A 17,847-nucleotide genomic window follows, 5' to 3' on the forward strand; every position below is an offset into this window, starting at 1 on the left:
GCCCTCCTGACAACATCTGACCGTGTGGAGGAAATTCTGGATGGAACCCGAGACTGGGCCACACGTGTGCGCTGGGAAGGGGGATGGAGGGGCCGCAGGGCAGGGAGGGCCCGCATTCTGACCCGCGGCCTTCTCTGCCAGGTGGGCATGTGGAGGGAACTCTGCCGTGATTGGTCCCTCGTAACCAGGCGACCCCAGAATGTGTTGTGATTGGCTGGGGCCAGCCAGGAGCCCAGCCTTCAGTTGAGAAGCAGCTGTGGCAGGCGGTGGCGCTTTGGCGGTGCTCTCTTCTTGCAGTGGTTGTGGTTCTCAGCAGTGGCCTGATCAGCGCGCCTTTGAACTGAGTGAGACTGCTGGCTGTCCTCACCGACCGGTCCACTCAGTGGAGGCGGCAGCGGCTGACAGCTGTGCGGGGGGTGCGGGGGTGGGGGGCAGCAGGGGCGTGGTTTGCCATTTTGCGGGGAGCGGGTGGGTTGGGGGGACTGTTGAGCGAAGGCAGTGACAGCAGCGAGGAGCAGAGGTTCCTCATGGGGAACAGACTCATCTGCTGCTGCCTGAAGCCCAATGCCAGCCGCAGGCGGGGCCGGCCATCTGCTAAGTCTCATGGCCATGACCGTGCTGATGAGGATCTTGACTTCTTGGATTTCCTCTTCACCAAAGACATCCCTGTGCTGCGCCTCAGTGACCTGCAGTTGCCCAAAGGTAAGGAGGTGGCAGGTGTTCGCTGATGTCGGTCCCACCTCTGGGCTCTGCTGACCCCGGGATCCCTAGACGGGCACCCCCACCGCAGGCTCCTCCTGGCCTGGGGCCGCTTTCTAAGAGCTGGCTCTTCCTGGCGTCCCCACCCCTTATGTTCCCTTCATGTCTGGCCCCTTTCTTTTCCTGTTCACTCCCCAAACACCTGGTGTTCTTTCTTCCATCCCCAACTCAGCCTGAAACACTGCAGTCCGTGGCCCTTCCTGATCATGGCGCTGTTTAACGTCTGGTGGGACGCCATGAAGGCTTTGGGGTATATTTTCTCCTTTTTCTCAATGAAATCTTTCATACCCCGACTGCAGAGTTTCCATCCCATCTCCCTACCCTTACCCAGCCATATGGTTCTTAGTGAAGGAGCCAGTAGGGCCTGTGAAACCCTTGTTTCTTCCTGTTAAGTTAGTTGATACTGGGGACAGTCCAGCTACAAAGAGTTTAGGGTTTGTTTTGTAAATTTGAAATAGATAGCCGACATAGAACCTATATGGTGTTCTTAAGGTAGACTGTTTTCAGTTGCCTGGATAGGAGCTGTTTATTCCTTCCAACTATAATTTGAACACAGAAGGAAATGGTGGGGGAGGGAACTCAGAATTTCTGAGTGATGTGAAATGTTACTGCCAGTCCCACAGAGAATAGTTGCTTGTTTGATTTTTACACAAAGATGAACCCAGGGAGTCTGATTACTTTAATATCTCCACTTAGACACAAACATGTCTTCCGTCTTTCTTCAGTGACTTAACAGACTTCCCTGTGACATTGCTCGTTCTAAGGAGGAGTGGGTGGTTCACAAGAGTGTTGGTCAAAAGTTTCAAAAGAGAACACATGCATGTAGACTTTAATTGGTGACATAAAGTCTTGGGAGGTAAGATTCCAGATGGTGCACAAGAATGTTTGTCGGTTTGTCTCCATGGCTCCCTCTCCATCCTCTCCCCGCCTGCAGTAGATTCCTGTTTAACTGTAAGAATGTTGAGGTGAACATTCTAAAGACCAGATGCCTGAACCATAGGGGGTGGGGGGGGGGACATTAGTGGAGAAGAGGGAGAAGAGAGGAAATACTTGATTTAAAATAATTCTGGATAACAATGTAACTAATGAAGACTGTGGGGTTTTTTTAAGTAGAAAATGTATATTTTCAAATATATTAAAGCCCTTTGCCCTCCCTTTTTTTCTTTTCATTTAAATGGCAGAGATTATTTCATTATTGCATGGAAAAACACATTATAGCTCTTACTCTATTCAAACTCTAGTTGAGCTTTTAATTTCTTTAAAAGTTAGAATAATTAAGCCTAGGGATTCACCTGGATGGTGGATATGTCTTTATAACTGAAAACTACTCCCTGTTCAGAATATTAAAACAGTGTGAAAAAGTGAATAAATTATGTGAATTAATGGATTGTACCTTTAAACACAAAACAGGTGAGAACCTGTGAAAATTTCTGTTCACTCTGTTTGGTGCTGTAAGGTGTGCCTCTGTCTGAGTGATTTTATAAACCAGTTAGTAGATGGGGAGTGTTGGAGAGAGACCAAAATAGGACCTTTATGTAGTTCTTTAAAGCTATACAACTGATTTCCATGTATCACTCATTTGGTCCTTCTAACTGCAAACAAGTGTATTCTCCCTTTATTGCTGACGAAGAAACAGCAGAGACTTAGAGATGTGAACCAACTGTGTAACTGGCTGCTGAACAGGAAAGACGAGCATGCAGGTGATTGATGTGCCAAGTTCAATTTGGTGATGCATACAAAGCTCTTTAGAATGCAGCCTATATATTCTAAACTCTCCACAAAGTGAGTCTATTTAACTTGCTCCAGTCTTGATTATTTCCATTTTAAATTTTTGTATAGAACACAGAAGCAACAATTACCACTCCATCCCATGTGTATAATTCATTACAAGGGATAAGAATAGAAGTAGCGGTCAACAACAGCATCAATTTACCAGGTTATCGAGTTGATACATTTTAAAGAGTTTGTTCTGAGGGGCTCCCATTGAAGGGACAGTGCTCTGGACATGGAGGGACTTTGCCAGAAGCTGGTAAGAGGGCAGGTCAAGTAACAAGGATTAAGCATAAGCCTATAAGAAGTCATGTTAAATCAGAAAAGTTGAAAAAAAAATGGAGTTCATAAGTATAGAACAGTGATGGCGAACCTATGACTCGCGTGTCAGCACTGACACACGTAGCCATTTCTGATGACACGCGGCTGCTGAGGCGGCCGCATGCCGAGGATGAAACATTTGCTGCTCCTGAGGATGAAACATTTGCGAAATAATGTTTTTTCCTCAAAGTGACACACTACTCGAGTTATGCTCAGTTTTTTGGCAAAGTTTGACACACCAAGCTCAAAAGGTTGCCCATCACTGGTATAGAACTTATCTTTTTATGTTTAATATGATAGTTTGAGTTTCATTTCAATTTGTTTTTAACTTTGGGGCGGGGGGCATTTAACTTAGGGGAACTGTTGAGAAATCTCAATTTCATCATAGGCCAATTAGCAAGTTTCCATAGAAACATAGTGAGAATACCAACTATAAAGTACAAGCACATTGAAAGTTTGCTTGTAATGTCTTTATTTCATTCAATTTTACATCGGTTCCCCTGGAAATTAAGAAATACCTACTTGGATGTAAAACATTCTGGCTTTTCTAAAATGGGGAATTGAGTTATTTGGTTACTTACACACAATCATATTTGAATGATGCTCTGCCTTGTGCTTCTGAAACAGATGAACACGATTTCTTTATGTCATTCCAAAGCGATATTCTTAGAACCTAGCAGAGATTTCAGATAGACTTAACAAAATTTCTCTAGTACCTTGCCTTTATCTAACAATGTATCTAACATAACCGATGGTAATATCAGTAACACAAAAAAAGGCACTAGAGAACTGTCGCCAATTTAATCATTACTCCTCAACTGTTCATGCAGCCTTTTATGTTCTGACCTATGAGCTTTGCTAATTTGCTGCTACGAGTAAAGGTGCTCTCTCACAATGACCCCTTTCTCCCTCTCCCCTGAAGAGTGAGTAGGCAATGAATTGGCAACATGATGAGGAAAAACCTCTGCACAACAGAACTTTACTCTTCCCAGTAATTATTTTAACCCTCTTTTTTTGTGGGGGTGAATATTAATAAGCATTTGATGTAAAAGGTTCAAAAATAATATTTTGGAGTTTATTCTTCCTGAGTCTTTTGTATGCACATAAATATAACGTTGTATTTTAGAAAAATGAGGGCACTCTTTGTGTACTGCTGTGTCACTCGGAGTTATAAAGAGAATAAGGACATCAAGCTCCTGGAACTGTGCCTGACCCCTGGGGAACATCCAGGATGTTTCCATGCAGCTGCGTGAGCTCCACTGCAGGCCTTCCAATAACTGATGCTGTACCTTCCAATGGTTGGAGCACCATTCAGTTACCCACTGTTGTGAGGGGCCATCTTTCAACGTGAAACCAGACACAATCCCATTGTAATGCTTTATTCTGGGGACACAGATTAAAATAGACGCATTGTATTTACCTCTAGAAACCAGATGGTATATTTTTTTATAACTTCATTAGGATATCATTTGTAGTGAAGGTATTTTAAAATTAAATGTTCTTATCACAAATTAAAGTTACCATTGGTTTTTCACTGGACATAGCACTTCCCTTTTAGTGTTTTTTGTGGGTTTTGTGTCTTTAATTCCGAATAACTGCTACTCCAAGATCAGAAAGCAGTGCAGATCTTAAATGACAAATCAAAAGTTTGCATTAGATAATACCTGAGAAGGTATAAGAAAATTGGGAGAAACTTAATTGGTTTGGGTACACTGAAATAGTAGATGTTTATTGGGCACCATTCCAGATGCAGGACAAACAGTGAAATTCAAGACAAAGCCCTCCAACTCCCAACTCAGGTTTTTACATTCTAGGAGACCCTAGGGGCAGACAACACATTGGACAATCAAGAAAGTCAGGGTGGTTAAAGACAGCTGCTCTCTTTAAGTGACATTGAGCACTTCTAAAAGTGAGAGGGAGCTCAGTAAACACGTGGGGGCAGAGGCTGCCATGCACGGTCCCTCAGGTGGGAATACAGAGTGCAGGCAGTGACAGCAAACACGGGGTGGCTGCAGCAGACTGAGAGGGAAGCCAGGAGGAGGGCGATGGTGCATTAAGACCTTGTATGCCGAGTGGGCCTGGACAAAAGTATGCATTTTACTGAGTTGTGATAACTTCCCTACACATAACCCACTGGAGGATTACATGTAGGGAGATGATGTTAATTGTATAAAGAGAGCTAGAGCAACAGAAAGAGACAGAGAAAGGGAGAGAGAGGAGCTACTGTGAGAAGGGTAGAGGAAGCAGGGAGTTCAGGTAGGAGGCCGGCATAGTAATTCACCTGAGAGTCAACAGTAACTTGAACAGAAACAAAAACAATAAGGGTCTAAAAGTAGGCTGACTTAAAGAAATTAGGTAAATCTAAATGTAGGAACAAATATGAAGGAGAAGTCACAGAAAAAGAAAAGCAGATTATCTTTGTGTCTTTACACACAAGAGATGCAAATAAATCTATCCTGTACTTTCTCTCCTATTGGGAGAAGATCCATAAACTTGACACTTAACTTTTTGGTAAGGCTGCAAAGAAACAGTTACCTTCATATTTTGCTGATGGAAATACAAAATGGCTCCACCCCATGGAGGGATGTTGGCATAATCGCACAGCAATGCAGATGGCATTAATCCCGAAATCCTACTTTGAGGAATTTATGCTGAAGATGTACCTCACAAAATGAAACCACATATTCACAAAGTTTATGTTGCACTATTTTCAAAAGGACGATAACTTACGTCCAGTAAGGGACTACTTGAGTAAAGTGGGGGGCACAGGAGCCCACTGTGTGCCCCTTGGTGAGGCAGCCAGCTCAAGGCCTTGGGTAGGAGTCACCCGACAGGGTAGACAGCGTGGACTCAGAGAGATAAAATCGTTAGTGTATATGGTAACAGGTGGACTCCTAACTTTGTGCTGTGGGCCACAAAATAATACAACGTATAGTAAATACAATGAATAGTGTTGGGGTAGAGCAGTTCAGTAAGAGCAGGAGACCTTAAGTAAGCAGGTGCCCCGCAGTGGGCCCAAAAACTGCTGCCATTCCTATTCAATTAGAATAAACGGAAATCATAGTCTTTCTGAAAAATGCTGCTTCAAAGCCATCTATTAAAAAACCATTCTGCAGTATTTAGCAAAGAGTACAAGTTATATGTAAAATTATTTTAGGCCATAAACAGAAAATATTTTATGAAAACATCATACAAATTGACAACCTAAGGGGTAATATTTTATGAAAACATCATATAAATTGACAACCCTAGTGGGCACAACCCTAGTGGGCACAATACACACAATACATGCAAACGACAGGCAACTCACTGAAGTGGAAATAACACTTAACTGTGGTCAAACTGTGCACTCAAAAGAAATGCCAGTTAGACTCAATGAGGTTCCTGACTCACATAGCCATGATTTTTAGTAAGTATTCGAAGCTGGGTAGAAGCTAAAACTGGTATGCTTGGTGGCATTATCCACTAATATGCCCTCGGCTGTTTTAGAAAGCCACTTAGTGTTATAAATTAAGCCATAAAAACAATCTAACCTTTTGGTCTAGTCATTTTATTTTAAAGAGCTTTTCTAAGGAGATTTAAAAGGTTGTTATAAAACTCTATATATGTGATGGTTTTTTAAAACTATGTAAGTACTTAAACCCCAGCAGAGGTTGGCTATGTAAAGTATAGGAATAACACTTCATAGGCGATTATGTATCCATTAAACAGCAAGTATTAGTATGCTGCAAGTTGAAAAAAAATCTATATTAAAATAGATTTAAATGTTTTTTATTGTTTTTTTTAATTACTTTATTGATTAAGGTATCCCATATTTGTCATCAACCCCCCCCCATTCCCATCCCAAACCCCCCCGCACGCATGCCCCCATCCCCCTGTTGTCTGTGATCACTGGTTAGGCTCATATGCAAGCACACAAGTCCTTTGGTTGATCTATCTCCCTTGTCCCCACCCTCCCCTACCTTCCCTCTGAGGTCTGACAGTGTGATCAATGCTGTTCTTGTTCTTCAGTCTATGTTGTTCATCATTTCCCCTAGATGAGTGAGCTCATGTGATACTAGGAATACACTTATAGGAACTGAAAATGAGACAAGCAATAATGGTTATGCTGAGAGGCAAATGAATCAGTCTATAGTGAGTTTCTTCCTGGGCCAACAGTTCTTTTGAGTCCCGATTTCTATGTCCAACAGTTGTTTATGTGTACATAACAGCAATGATATTTCAGTTCTGGATGGTGGACAAAGATTTAAATGTTTTGAAGCGAAGTACTGCCTTTATAACCAGAGTTCACAGAGTGAAAATCAAGGTACTCCTTGATTCAGGAATTAAAGGATCTTCTCCGAACTTGTCTCAGTTCTGCTCTCCTGCTGATTTCTCCTGAAAAGGCTTCCTCCTCGTGCTGGCAAAGGGAGGTCCGCAGCTCCAGACTCTCTAAGGAGCCTAGAGCTCAGCTCTGCCTTTCTCTTCTGGTTCTTGGGTGGTCCCAGGCAGCTGTGATTGGCTGGCCAGCCCTGGGGCACCTGCCTGCCCTGGAACCCAGGTGTAGGGGAGGGGACGTTTCAGCTGTTTGTTCCTTTGTTACTTGAGCTAATTTTGATTTTTTTTTCTGCATGTTGTTATTTCTTTTATTCCAGCATTCTTGATTTTTTGTATTTAGAGCTATAGCAACACTTCTTCCTTTGGGGCATGCCTGTGTGTGTGTGTGTGTGTGTGTGTGTGTGTGTGTGTGTGTGTGTGTGTGTGTAAGCCTTCTTCTTCTTTGATTCAAGTACCTATTTCCTGGGCTTCCCATTGAAAATTTTAATTAGCAGAGACTGTTTTGGCTCAGTGGATAGAGCGTCGGCCTGCGGACTCAAGGGTCCCAGGTTCGATTCCGGTCAAGGGCATGTACCTTGGTTGTGGGCACATCCCCAGTAGGAGGTGTGCAAGAGGCAGCTGATCGATGTTTCTAACTTTCTATCCCTCTCTCTTCCTCTCTGTAAAAAATCAATAAAATATATTTTTTAAAAAAAGAAAATTTTAATTAAATTTTATCACACCATAGGCATTCATACAATAGTAAGGCTACTTCTGAAAATATTTGCTCTTATCTTTTTTATTCAAATACAATATATTTACTTTCTTTTTGGTAGGAAGTAGTCTTGAATTCTATCAGAAGCCTGAGGTTCGAGGCTGCTGTGATATTCTCAACCTCTCACTTTGTGCACAACTGAATTAATTTATGGGGGAAAACCTTTATCACAATTTTATTGTTTTTTTTACATTAAGATGTTGAATAGCATAGTTTCTACAAAAGCAATTTAATAAACTGAAATGCAATGAAGAAACAATTTTTAAGAACAAGGCAATTGGTTCAGTTATTTAAATTTCTAGTGTTGGCAGTAGTATCAAAATGGATGGCTCAGATGCCTGTGAAACCAGGATGTCCCAAATTATGTTTTTACAAGATGCTAGCTGTAGTATTATTACTTGGAGGGGGAAAAGTGTTCTAGGTATAAATTTGTGAAATGATGTGTTAGACATTATTCATTACTAGACTGATTAGTTTTTAACATACCAATGAGCATTTTGATCTCTAAGAATCAGGGATATCATCTATTTATATATGACTTCCAAATGCCCTTTTAACAAATAGAACCATTATTATGCAACTTGGGAAATACTGCCATAACCATTACTCTCTCAGGATCTTGGTCCACTTTCTTCCAAGATTGGTTAAGTGTTTCAGATCATCATTGCTAAAGAATATCATAGGGTTTGTTTTTTTAAAGTAATCACTTTATTATATCACATAGTGACAAACTTTATGTTATCAAAATTCAGATATCTGTTTTGTATACTTGCCTAAAGAGATTATCCCACCTTGGTGCAAGGTGGACTGCAGACAGACCTACCCTTACATAGTTACAGCAAATTTCATTTTTACAAGCAGCCCTATGATCAAGTCCAGAAAGTATTCTTATTGGAGCCCCCAAATTAAATGTGTGACCTGGAAGAAAGAAGTGAGACTTTAACTTTGCAAATTGAGGGCAGAATTTAAAAATCACTTTGATGAAAGTATAAAAAGTCACTATCATGACAGTGTTCCTGTAGACTAGAGCCTTGAGCTATTATACTGTCCTTTTAAATGTGCCATGATATAGAGCCCTAAGCAAGCCACAGCTAAGAAAATAAGTTCATGTTTTGAATGGAGTTAGAATTAGCCTAATGAGTAAAGAATATTTGCCAAAAACAGCTCACGTGATTTGGGCATATTTGACATATTAGCTGGTATCTGACACTAATTGGCCACAGTGTAACTTGCTTCTTGACACTGTTTCTGGAATGTGCTGGTAATCCTATCTAATAATCCTATATAATTAAGAAGGAATATGCTAATTGACTGCCATGCCCTCAAAGATGGCAGCGCCCACAGCCACAAGATGGCGGTGCAGGCAAGCCTTGGATGATGGCTGCCCAGCCGCCCAGGGCCTCCTGAGGCTCAGGAAACCAGGGCTGGCCAAGGCTTGCGACAGAGGTGTGATGGGGACATTGCCTTCCCCTGATCGCCGGGTTGCCTCCTGCCCCTGAGGGCTCCCGGACAATGGGAGGGGGCAGGCCGGGCTGAGGGACCCCCCCTCTAGTCTATATATAGAAGGCTAATATGCTAAGTGTCCTTTCCTCCATCTGGGTAATGACATCATGTAGCAACGCCCAGCTTCCTCACCCTAGGGACGACTAGCCTCCTTGCAATTTCTTCAGCCCAGGAACACAACTTGCTTTATAGCCAGGTGCAAACATTTTACACTGTAACCAAATGTCTGTGAAGCATTTTCCCGTGCCTCATCTCATTTGATCCTCACAGAAGTCCTGGAGTAGGTAGATAGGAGACTCAGTGGAATCCTATTTTCTTTTCATTAGCTGGAAAACGGAGATTTAGAAAGCTTAGAAACTTGGCCTGACTGAAAAGAAGTAAGAAATGGTGGTCCTTGAAAATGACTGCACAGAATATAGTCAAACACTACTACAGCTAAATATTTTACCCTTTGTTCTCCCTGCGTGGTCTACAATAATAATCTGCTTCATGTTGATATTTACTGCTGTGTTGCTGACAATTACCTGAAAGAGAATTTGGGGTGCTTCACTGGGCTAGAAAAAATTTAGCTAAATCAGAAAACAGGTCTAATTAAGCAAGTTTATTCTATATCTATAAAAGGCTAAGTTGACTCGCTCATGCGTGATACATACACAGCTCTCGCTAGCACCAATCGCACATGTATGTTTCGATCTGTCATTGTTGATCATGAATTTGGTTGACACTTCTATTATAGAGAAAGGGTGAATAGCAATATTAAAATATTTCTTCTAATTACTTTCCTTTCAATGTGCACCAATTCATGCCCTAGGCCACTAGTATCTGCATAAATGAGAGCGAATGTGTTTCTAATTGACAAGTAGAAGTGGGGAAGCATGTACACAATTCATAAACTACTTAGGTGCAAGTTAAAAAAATGTCTAGGGCATAGCTTGTATTTATTCCACATGCATAGAAAGATTTTACAATTTTGAATTTTCCCAGTAGAATTTTTATATTGTTGCTGTGAGAAATGATTCATCTGTCCGAATTCAAATGACGGACTCGGAGACAGGAGTATGGCAAAAATGAGACACTTAATAATTTGGTCTCCAGAGCCGGTGTCCTTTGTCGCAGGCACACCTGATTCGGGGAGCAAAGCCTATTTATTTAGTCCCTCCTCCTCACTGGCTGAGTACTGTGGGGTCACCTGTTTCCTCATAGGTCGCCTAGATCTTGCTGTCTCCCGTTGGAATAGCTGTCTCCTTTTTACAATATTGGGCTGAGGTCTTTCTAGCTGTCTGCACCTCCCCTGTCTAGCTGAGGCAGATGCCTCAGGGGTTTCCACCATGATGCTTGTCCAGGTGCACAGTTCTTTGTTCCTCTTCCCTCCTCCCTACTTTCTGTTTGTCCTGGAAATTCAGTAAATCCCATCAAAAGCTGACCATGTGGAGTTAGATCACAGAGGTCCATTTCCTACATCGCCTTGACTAAAATTGGCTTGTTACCATTAATTAAACACTCTTCTCAATACCATTATAAGTGGTATAAATTGGTGTGTAGCTATTTTTAAATGATGTATTTTTCTATTTGGGTTTTAGGTTTAATCCCTTCTGACCAGCCAAGCGCAGACACAATTTTCCTGAAGAAATCTCAAATGGACGGTAAGTCAAGATTGTATTTAAATCACAGTTAGGTTTTTATTTGAACAATTAAAAGGATCAGTTATTTATATAGGAGGATTGAATTTGTGATCTTATATAGTAGTGCTCAAGCAAAGGATGCTTTCTCACACTAGAATTTGAAGCTGTTCAAACTCTCTCACCCTATGTAATGCTGCCAGGGTACATCAGAGGAACAGAGCCCTATGGGGTTCCCCAGAAGCTTAGCACGAGCATGTGCAACTATGTCAATTTCCTGTGTCCTGTTTGTTTTAGGATAAGAACCCAGAACTGTAGGATTTTAACGCTTCTGTTTGCCTATTTTCCTTAACGTTATGTTCAATCGAGTTTACTTGCTTTAAAAAGCACATGGATTGAGTCTTTCAGTTGATTGTGACAGCAGAAGTCCAGGCAGGGAAGGGTCCATTTTATTTGAATCCACGCGGCTCAATAAAAAGTGGGGGTTTTAACATGCATTTTCATGGCATGTGTGCATGACTGTCTGGAGCTGATCCTTTGGGTTCGGATTGCTGTATTTCTCAGTTTCTTCCAGAACCATGGCTTCTCACCTGTGGAGAGAGGGTGAGAGAGGAGAGGAAGTGCTATCCTGTGCCCCTCTCTGCAGGGCTAAGGAGTGTGTGCCTATGACGCCCTCCCACGTTAAAGGGGGCAGAGTGGGGAACAGCACAGCCCAAGACCCTCTTTGGAGCTTTTCTTTTTCTTCCGATCTTTATTAGAGCAAAACGATTTTGTGTGTTGTACACTTGTTTAGTTAGGTTAGCCGCACTCATTTTAAATTTTAAATTGGTTAGGTCACTTTGCAACTGAATAGAGACTCATTTAATGTCTTAGTAAGATCTTCCAGGTGGTTACGTGAGTGGTTCAGGCTGCTTGCAGGTGCCTGGCCAGAAACTGGTCCTTAGAGCTCTCAACTGTTAGATCCTGGTGGTTCAAGTAAAGAGGGTATACATGTAGAATTGGAAACTACGACTGAGTAGTGGCTCAGAAGCACAGCAGATAAACTTTTTTATTCGCTAAGTTTCTCCCCTGGCCTAATTTATTTTGCCCTTTTCTTCTGTACCTGGAGAGACTTTTATTTGTACCTAAAATAGAACATCTGTTAGGTCAAAAAGGCAAATCTTAGTTTTAAGATTTTGCTTATGGGACTCCTCTTACCAGGTGCTTTAAATTATAAGTCTTGTTGGAAGTTACAAAAGAAATGGAATAAAATTTGTTCTTATTTTGTATGTTGGTAATCTTGAAGGTAATCAGTAACTTCTGTTTTTCTGTGGCATTTCTATCTGATCAGCTAATTTTCTTTTATTCTTAGTGCGTGGAAGTAGGAAGAACAGCTATTCCTACCATGTAAGTAAATAGTGGAAAAGTTACATAAGAAATTAGTAATTTGAATTTAAAATTGTCTGCCATGATTTTTAACAATATATAACGGAACCAATATCATTAGCATGGTAGATTTTCTATATCACTTCTGTTATCTTCATGATCAAGCTTCCATATTTAGGAAAGTTTTTGGCTTTAGTAATGCTCATTTTTAGGGGTTCTGACCTTTAATTAATGCCAATAACATGGTTGTGGTATAAATATCTGCCTTAATTTTTGCCTTAACTTTTAATCTTGATTTTTAACAAAATGAACAACAATATAAAGCTAAGTCTGCCAAAGCCGGTTTGGCTCAGTGGATGGAGCATCGGTCTGCGGACTGGAAGGTCCCAGGTTCAATTCCGGTCAAGGGCATGTACATTGGTTGCGGGCACATCCCCCGGTGGGGGGTGTGCAGGAGGCAGCTGGTCGATGTCTCTCTCTCATCGATGTTTCTAGCTCTCTATCCCTCTTCCTTCCTCTCTGTGAAAAATCAATAAAATATATTAAAGCTAAGTCAATTTTTAGGGTTATATCTAAGCTTATTATCTTTCTCCCTCTAGTGTGGTCTTTTTTCCCCTCCCTCTGTCCTCAAAACATGCATCATGGTTTTTATTAAATCAGAATCAATGTTTACATTATTATGACTTTGTAAATATTTTTAATGCTGAGCCATATATTTCTTTGGCTGTGCCTCTTTCTTGTATACCCTTTATTCTTTTGCTCAATAAATGTATATGCACTTTGAATGATTGTGCCAGTGTTTATTAACATACAGTTAAGTTTCAAAATTTGAAAGCATCAGCAGAAATAATTTTTTTTTTTTTTTGTCAGTGCCTGTTTTCAAACCGATGACCAGTCCGGTCCAGGCACTGCCGATAAAACAAAGCAATGAAATTACACGTGTCAAGAATTAATTATTTCATTCTGTATTTGTGTGCCCTCAATTTGTGGACTGTTGCCAGTTTTGTGCTGTAAACTTGATCTTTTATGTCTTGCCATAAAAAAAAAAATCTAGTAGGACTTTAGGATAAGTTTTCTTTGTTCAGAGCTTAGTCTGGCTTCGCCCATTATTTCAAATCAGTTAAACCTGAAAAGGAGTGAAACTTGAGTTATCAGCTGTTCAAATGTGTATACTTTTTTTGGGACCCACTATATTACTGAGATTTGAGCACCGCTACACTTCTCCAGGACAATCCAAACCCCTGTTCCTCGTCAACATGATCTCACGGAGCCAAAGCAGCAAGTAGGCTGGTCTCTCTGATTTCACAAATAACTGTTTTGTACCTAATAATCTAGTAACTTAGCAGAGAAAGATGACTATTGGGACAAAAATTCTATATTTATGCTACATTAACATAATACCTAGTAAGTTTTCATGTTTTGTGTGTACGGAATTAATTTTTTTAGTGTATTCACTTCTTTTCTAGCAGCTACTTTTTTCCAAAAATGCTGTGACATTTGTCACAGGCCTGTCAAAAATATTTTCCATGTACTGAACACGTTTGTTCCACTCTTTATTGGAAGCCTTCTCCCCAGCCGTTGGTTACACTCCTCCAGGATAGACTTGTCCTCCGAAGGCCTGCCCTGTGCCTGCTTTAGGCGTATTTCTTTAAAGTCATCTGGGATCTCACATACTGTTCTCTTGTGTTAGATCCCTGATTTCTTAGATCAGCAATTTTCAACCTTTTGCGTCTCATGGCACACATACACTAATTACAATTCCTAGGCACATCAAAAATATTTTTGTTCATCTAACAAAAAAGTAGGTATCATATTTATCCCTTCAGTCTGAATGTCTGTTGTGGCTGCTGTCATTTTGTTATTTGACAATGTAAGGGAAATGATCAGTGTGACTGACCAAATAGTCAGGTATTGCATGTTATAATTGGAGCATTTAAACCATCTACGTTTAATGTTATTATTGATAAGTACTTGTTAGTCATTTTTATTCTTTATTAAATTTTTATTTTATTGTTTAAAGTATTACAAATAGTAGTACATATGTCTCCTTTTATTCCCCCATTGACCTTCCCCCAGCCTCCCCTACCCTGTGTCACATGCCCTCATCCCGCCCGCCCCCAGTGTCTTGCGTCCATTGGTTATGCTTATATGCATGCATACAAGTCCGTTGGTTGATCTTTTACCTCCCCACTGCCGCAACCCTCCCCAACCTTCCCGCTGTAATTTGACAGTCTGTTCCATGCTGCTCTGCCTTTATATCTATCTTTTTGTTCATCAGGTTATAAGGTTCTTTATTATCCATAAATGAGTGAGATCACGTGGTATTTTTTCTTTCACTGACTGACTTATTTCACTTAGCATAATGCTCTCCAGGTCCATCCATGTTGCTGCAAATGGTAAGAATTCTTTCTTTTTTATAGCAGCGTAGTATTCTGTTGTGTAGATGTACCACAGTTTTCTAATCCACTCATCTGCTGATGGGCATTTAGGCTGTTTCCAAATCTTAGCTATTGTAAATTGTGCTGCTATGAACATAGGGGTGCATATGTCCTTTCTGATTGGTGTTTCTGTTTTCTTGGGATATATTCCTAGAAGTGGTATTACTGGGTCAAATGGGAGGTCCATTTTTAAATTTTTTTAAAAACGCCATACTGTTTTCCACAGTGGCTGCACCAGTCTTCATTTCCACCAGCAGTGAAGGATGATTCCTTTTTCTATGCATTCTCTCCAGCACTTGTCATTTGTTGATTTGTTGATGATAGCCATTCTGACAGGTGGGAGATGGTACCTCATTGTTGTTTTGATTTTCATCTCTCCGATGATTAGTGACTTTGAGCATGTTTTCATGTGTCTCTTGGCTTTCTGAATGTCCTCTTTTGAAAAGTGTCTATTTAGGTGCTTTGCCCATTTTTTGATTGGATTGTTTACTTTCCTTTTGTTAAGTTGTATGAGTTCCCTATAAATGTTGGAGATGAAACACTTATCAGAGGTAACATTGGCAAATATGTTCTCCCATGCAGTGGACTTTCTTGTTGTTTTGTTGATGGTTTCTTTTACTGTGCAGAAGCTTTTTATTTTGATGTAGTCCCATTTGTTTATTTTCTCCTTAGTCTCTCTTGCCCTAGGATCTGTGTCTGTAAAGATATTGCTATGACATAAGTCTGCAATTTTGCATCTTACGGAGTCATGTAGGATTTTTATAGTTTCCGATCTTACATTCAAGTCCTTTAGCTATTTTGAATTTGTTTTAGTGTATGGTGTAAGTTGGTGATCTAGTTTCATTTTTTTGCATGTATCTGACCAAATTTCCCAACACCATTTATTGAAGAGACTGTTTTGACTGTTCTGCTCTTGCCTCCTTTGTCAAATATTAATTGAGTATAATGGTGTGGGTCAGTTTCTGTGTTCTCTATTCTGTTCCATTGGTCTATATGTCTGTTCTTGTGCCAGTACCAGTCAGTTTTGAGAACCATAGCTTAGTAATATAGCTAGATATCTGGTATTGTGATCCCTCCAACTTTGTTCTTCTTTCTCAGGATAGCTGTGGCTATTTGGGGTCTTTTTTTATTCCAGATGAATTTTTGAAGAGTATGTTCTGTATCTTTGAAATATGCCATTGGAATTTTAATAGGGATTGCACTAAATCTATAGATTGCTTTATATAGTATGAACATTTTAATGATGTTTATTCTACCAATCCATGAACATGGTTTGTTCTTCCATTTGTTTATGTCATCCCTTATCTATGTTTTCAATGTCCTGTTGTTTTCCGAGTATATGTGTTTTACATCATTAGTTAAGTTTATTCCTAGGTATCTTAATTTTTTTTGGTGTAATGGTAAATGGGATTGTTTTATTTATTTCTCTTTCTGTGAGTTCATTATTGGCTTATAAAAAGGCCATAGATTTCTGGGTGTTAATTTTGTATCCTACTACATTGCCAAATTCATTTATTAGGTCTAGTCGTTTTTTGATGGAGTCCTTGGGATTTTTTATGTATAGTATCATGTCATCTGCAGATAAGGACAGTTTTACTTCTTCTTTTCCAATCTAGATGCCTTTTATTTCTTCTTCTTGTCTAATCGCTATTGCTAGTACTTCTAATACTATGTCGAACAGGAGTGGTGAGAGTGGGAATCATGTCTTGTTCCTGTTCTTAGGGGATATGGGATTAGTTTTTGCCAATTGAGTATGATGTTACCTGTGGGTTTATCATATATAGCAGGCATCCTCAAACTATGGCCCGCAGGCCACATGCGGGTGTTTTTGCTGTTTCGTTTTTTTACTTAAAAATAAGATATGTGCGGTGTGAATAGGAATTTGTTCATAGTTTTTTTAAAACGGTCTGAGGGACAGTGAACTGGCCCCCTGTTTAAAAAGTTTGAGGACCCCTGACATATAGCTTTTATTATGTTGAGGTATGATCCCTCTATTCCCACCTTGCTGAGAGTTTTTATCAAGAAAGGGTATTGGATTTTGTCAAATGCTTTTTTGTATCGATTGATATGATAATGTGATTTTTGTCTCTCACTTTGTTCATGTGATGTATCACATTTATTGATTTGTGGCTATTGTACCATCCTTGCATCCCTGGAATAAATCCCACTTGGTCATGGTGTATGATCTTTCTAATGTATTGCTGACTCTGATTTGCTAGAATTTTATTGAGGATGTTAGCATCTATGTTCATCAAGGATATTGGCCTGTAGTTTTCTTTTTTTGTGGTGTCTTTATCTGGTTTTGGGATTGGGGTAATGCTGGCTTCATAGAAAGAGTTTGGAAATGTGCCTTCCTCTTGAATTTTTTGGAATTGTCTGAGGATTATAGGTTTTAGTTCTTCTTCGAATGTTTGGTAGAACTCCTCTGTAAAGCCGTCGTACCAGGGCTTTTGTTTGCTGGAAGATTTTTTATCGCTGTTTCCATTTATTCAGTAGTTATTGGCCTATTCAGGTGTTTTGATTCTTCTTGGTTGAGTTTGGGAGCTTGTATTTTTCTAAGAATATGTCCATTTCATCTAGGTTGTCCATTTTGTTAGAATAGAGTTGTTCATAGTATTTTTTCATAATTGTATTTCTGTGGGATGGGTTGTTACTTTACCTCTTTCATTTCTGATTTTGTTTATTTGGGTCCTCTTTCTTTTCTTTTTGGTGAGCCTGGCTAGAGGTTCATCAATCTTGTTTATCTTTTCAAAGAACCAGCTCTTGGTTTTGTTGAACTTTTGTATTGTTTTTTTGGTCTCTATGTCATTTATCTCCTCTCTAATCTTTATTATTTCTTTTCTTCTGTTTATGCTGCACTTTTCTTGTTGCTCTCTTTCTAACCTTTTGAGTTGTAGGGTAAGATAATTTATTACCATTGTTTCTTGTTTTTTGAGGTAGGCCTGTAGAGCTATGAACTTCAAGACTGCTTTCACTGTGTCACATAGATGTTTGATTGTTG

At 40.0% G+C, this 17,847-nt stretch overlaps 1 protein-coding gene across 1 annotated transcript in view; it reads left to right on the forward strand.

The window, feature by feature from the left end:
• The window catches only part of LOC307105243 (cyclin-Y-like protein 1), a 123,248-nt gene that overhangs the window by 13,817 nt on the left and 91,584 nt on the right, over positions 1-17,847 (forward strand). The window contains exons 2-3 of the mRNA XM_079780891.1: positions 11,005-11,067; positions 12,395-12,429. Of these exons, the coding sequence (XP_079637017.1) occupies positions 11,061-11,067; positions 12,395-12,429 (42 nt within the window). The 5' untranslated portion in view covers positions 11,005-11,060. The remainder of the gene's footprint in view (positions 1-11,004; positions 11,068-12,394; positions 12,430-17,847) is intronic.

The sequence above is a fragment of the Cnephaeus nilssonii genome (genome assembly GCF_951640355.1).
Source record: "Cnephaeus nilssonii genome assembly, chromosome: 1".
Classification (NCBI taxonomy): Eukaryota; Metazoa; Chordata; class Mammalia; order Chiroptera; family Vespertilionidae; genus Cnephaeus; species Cnephaeus nilssonii.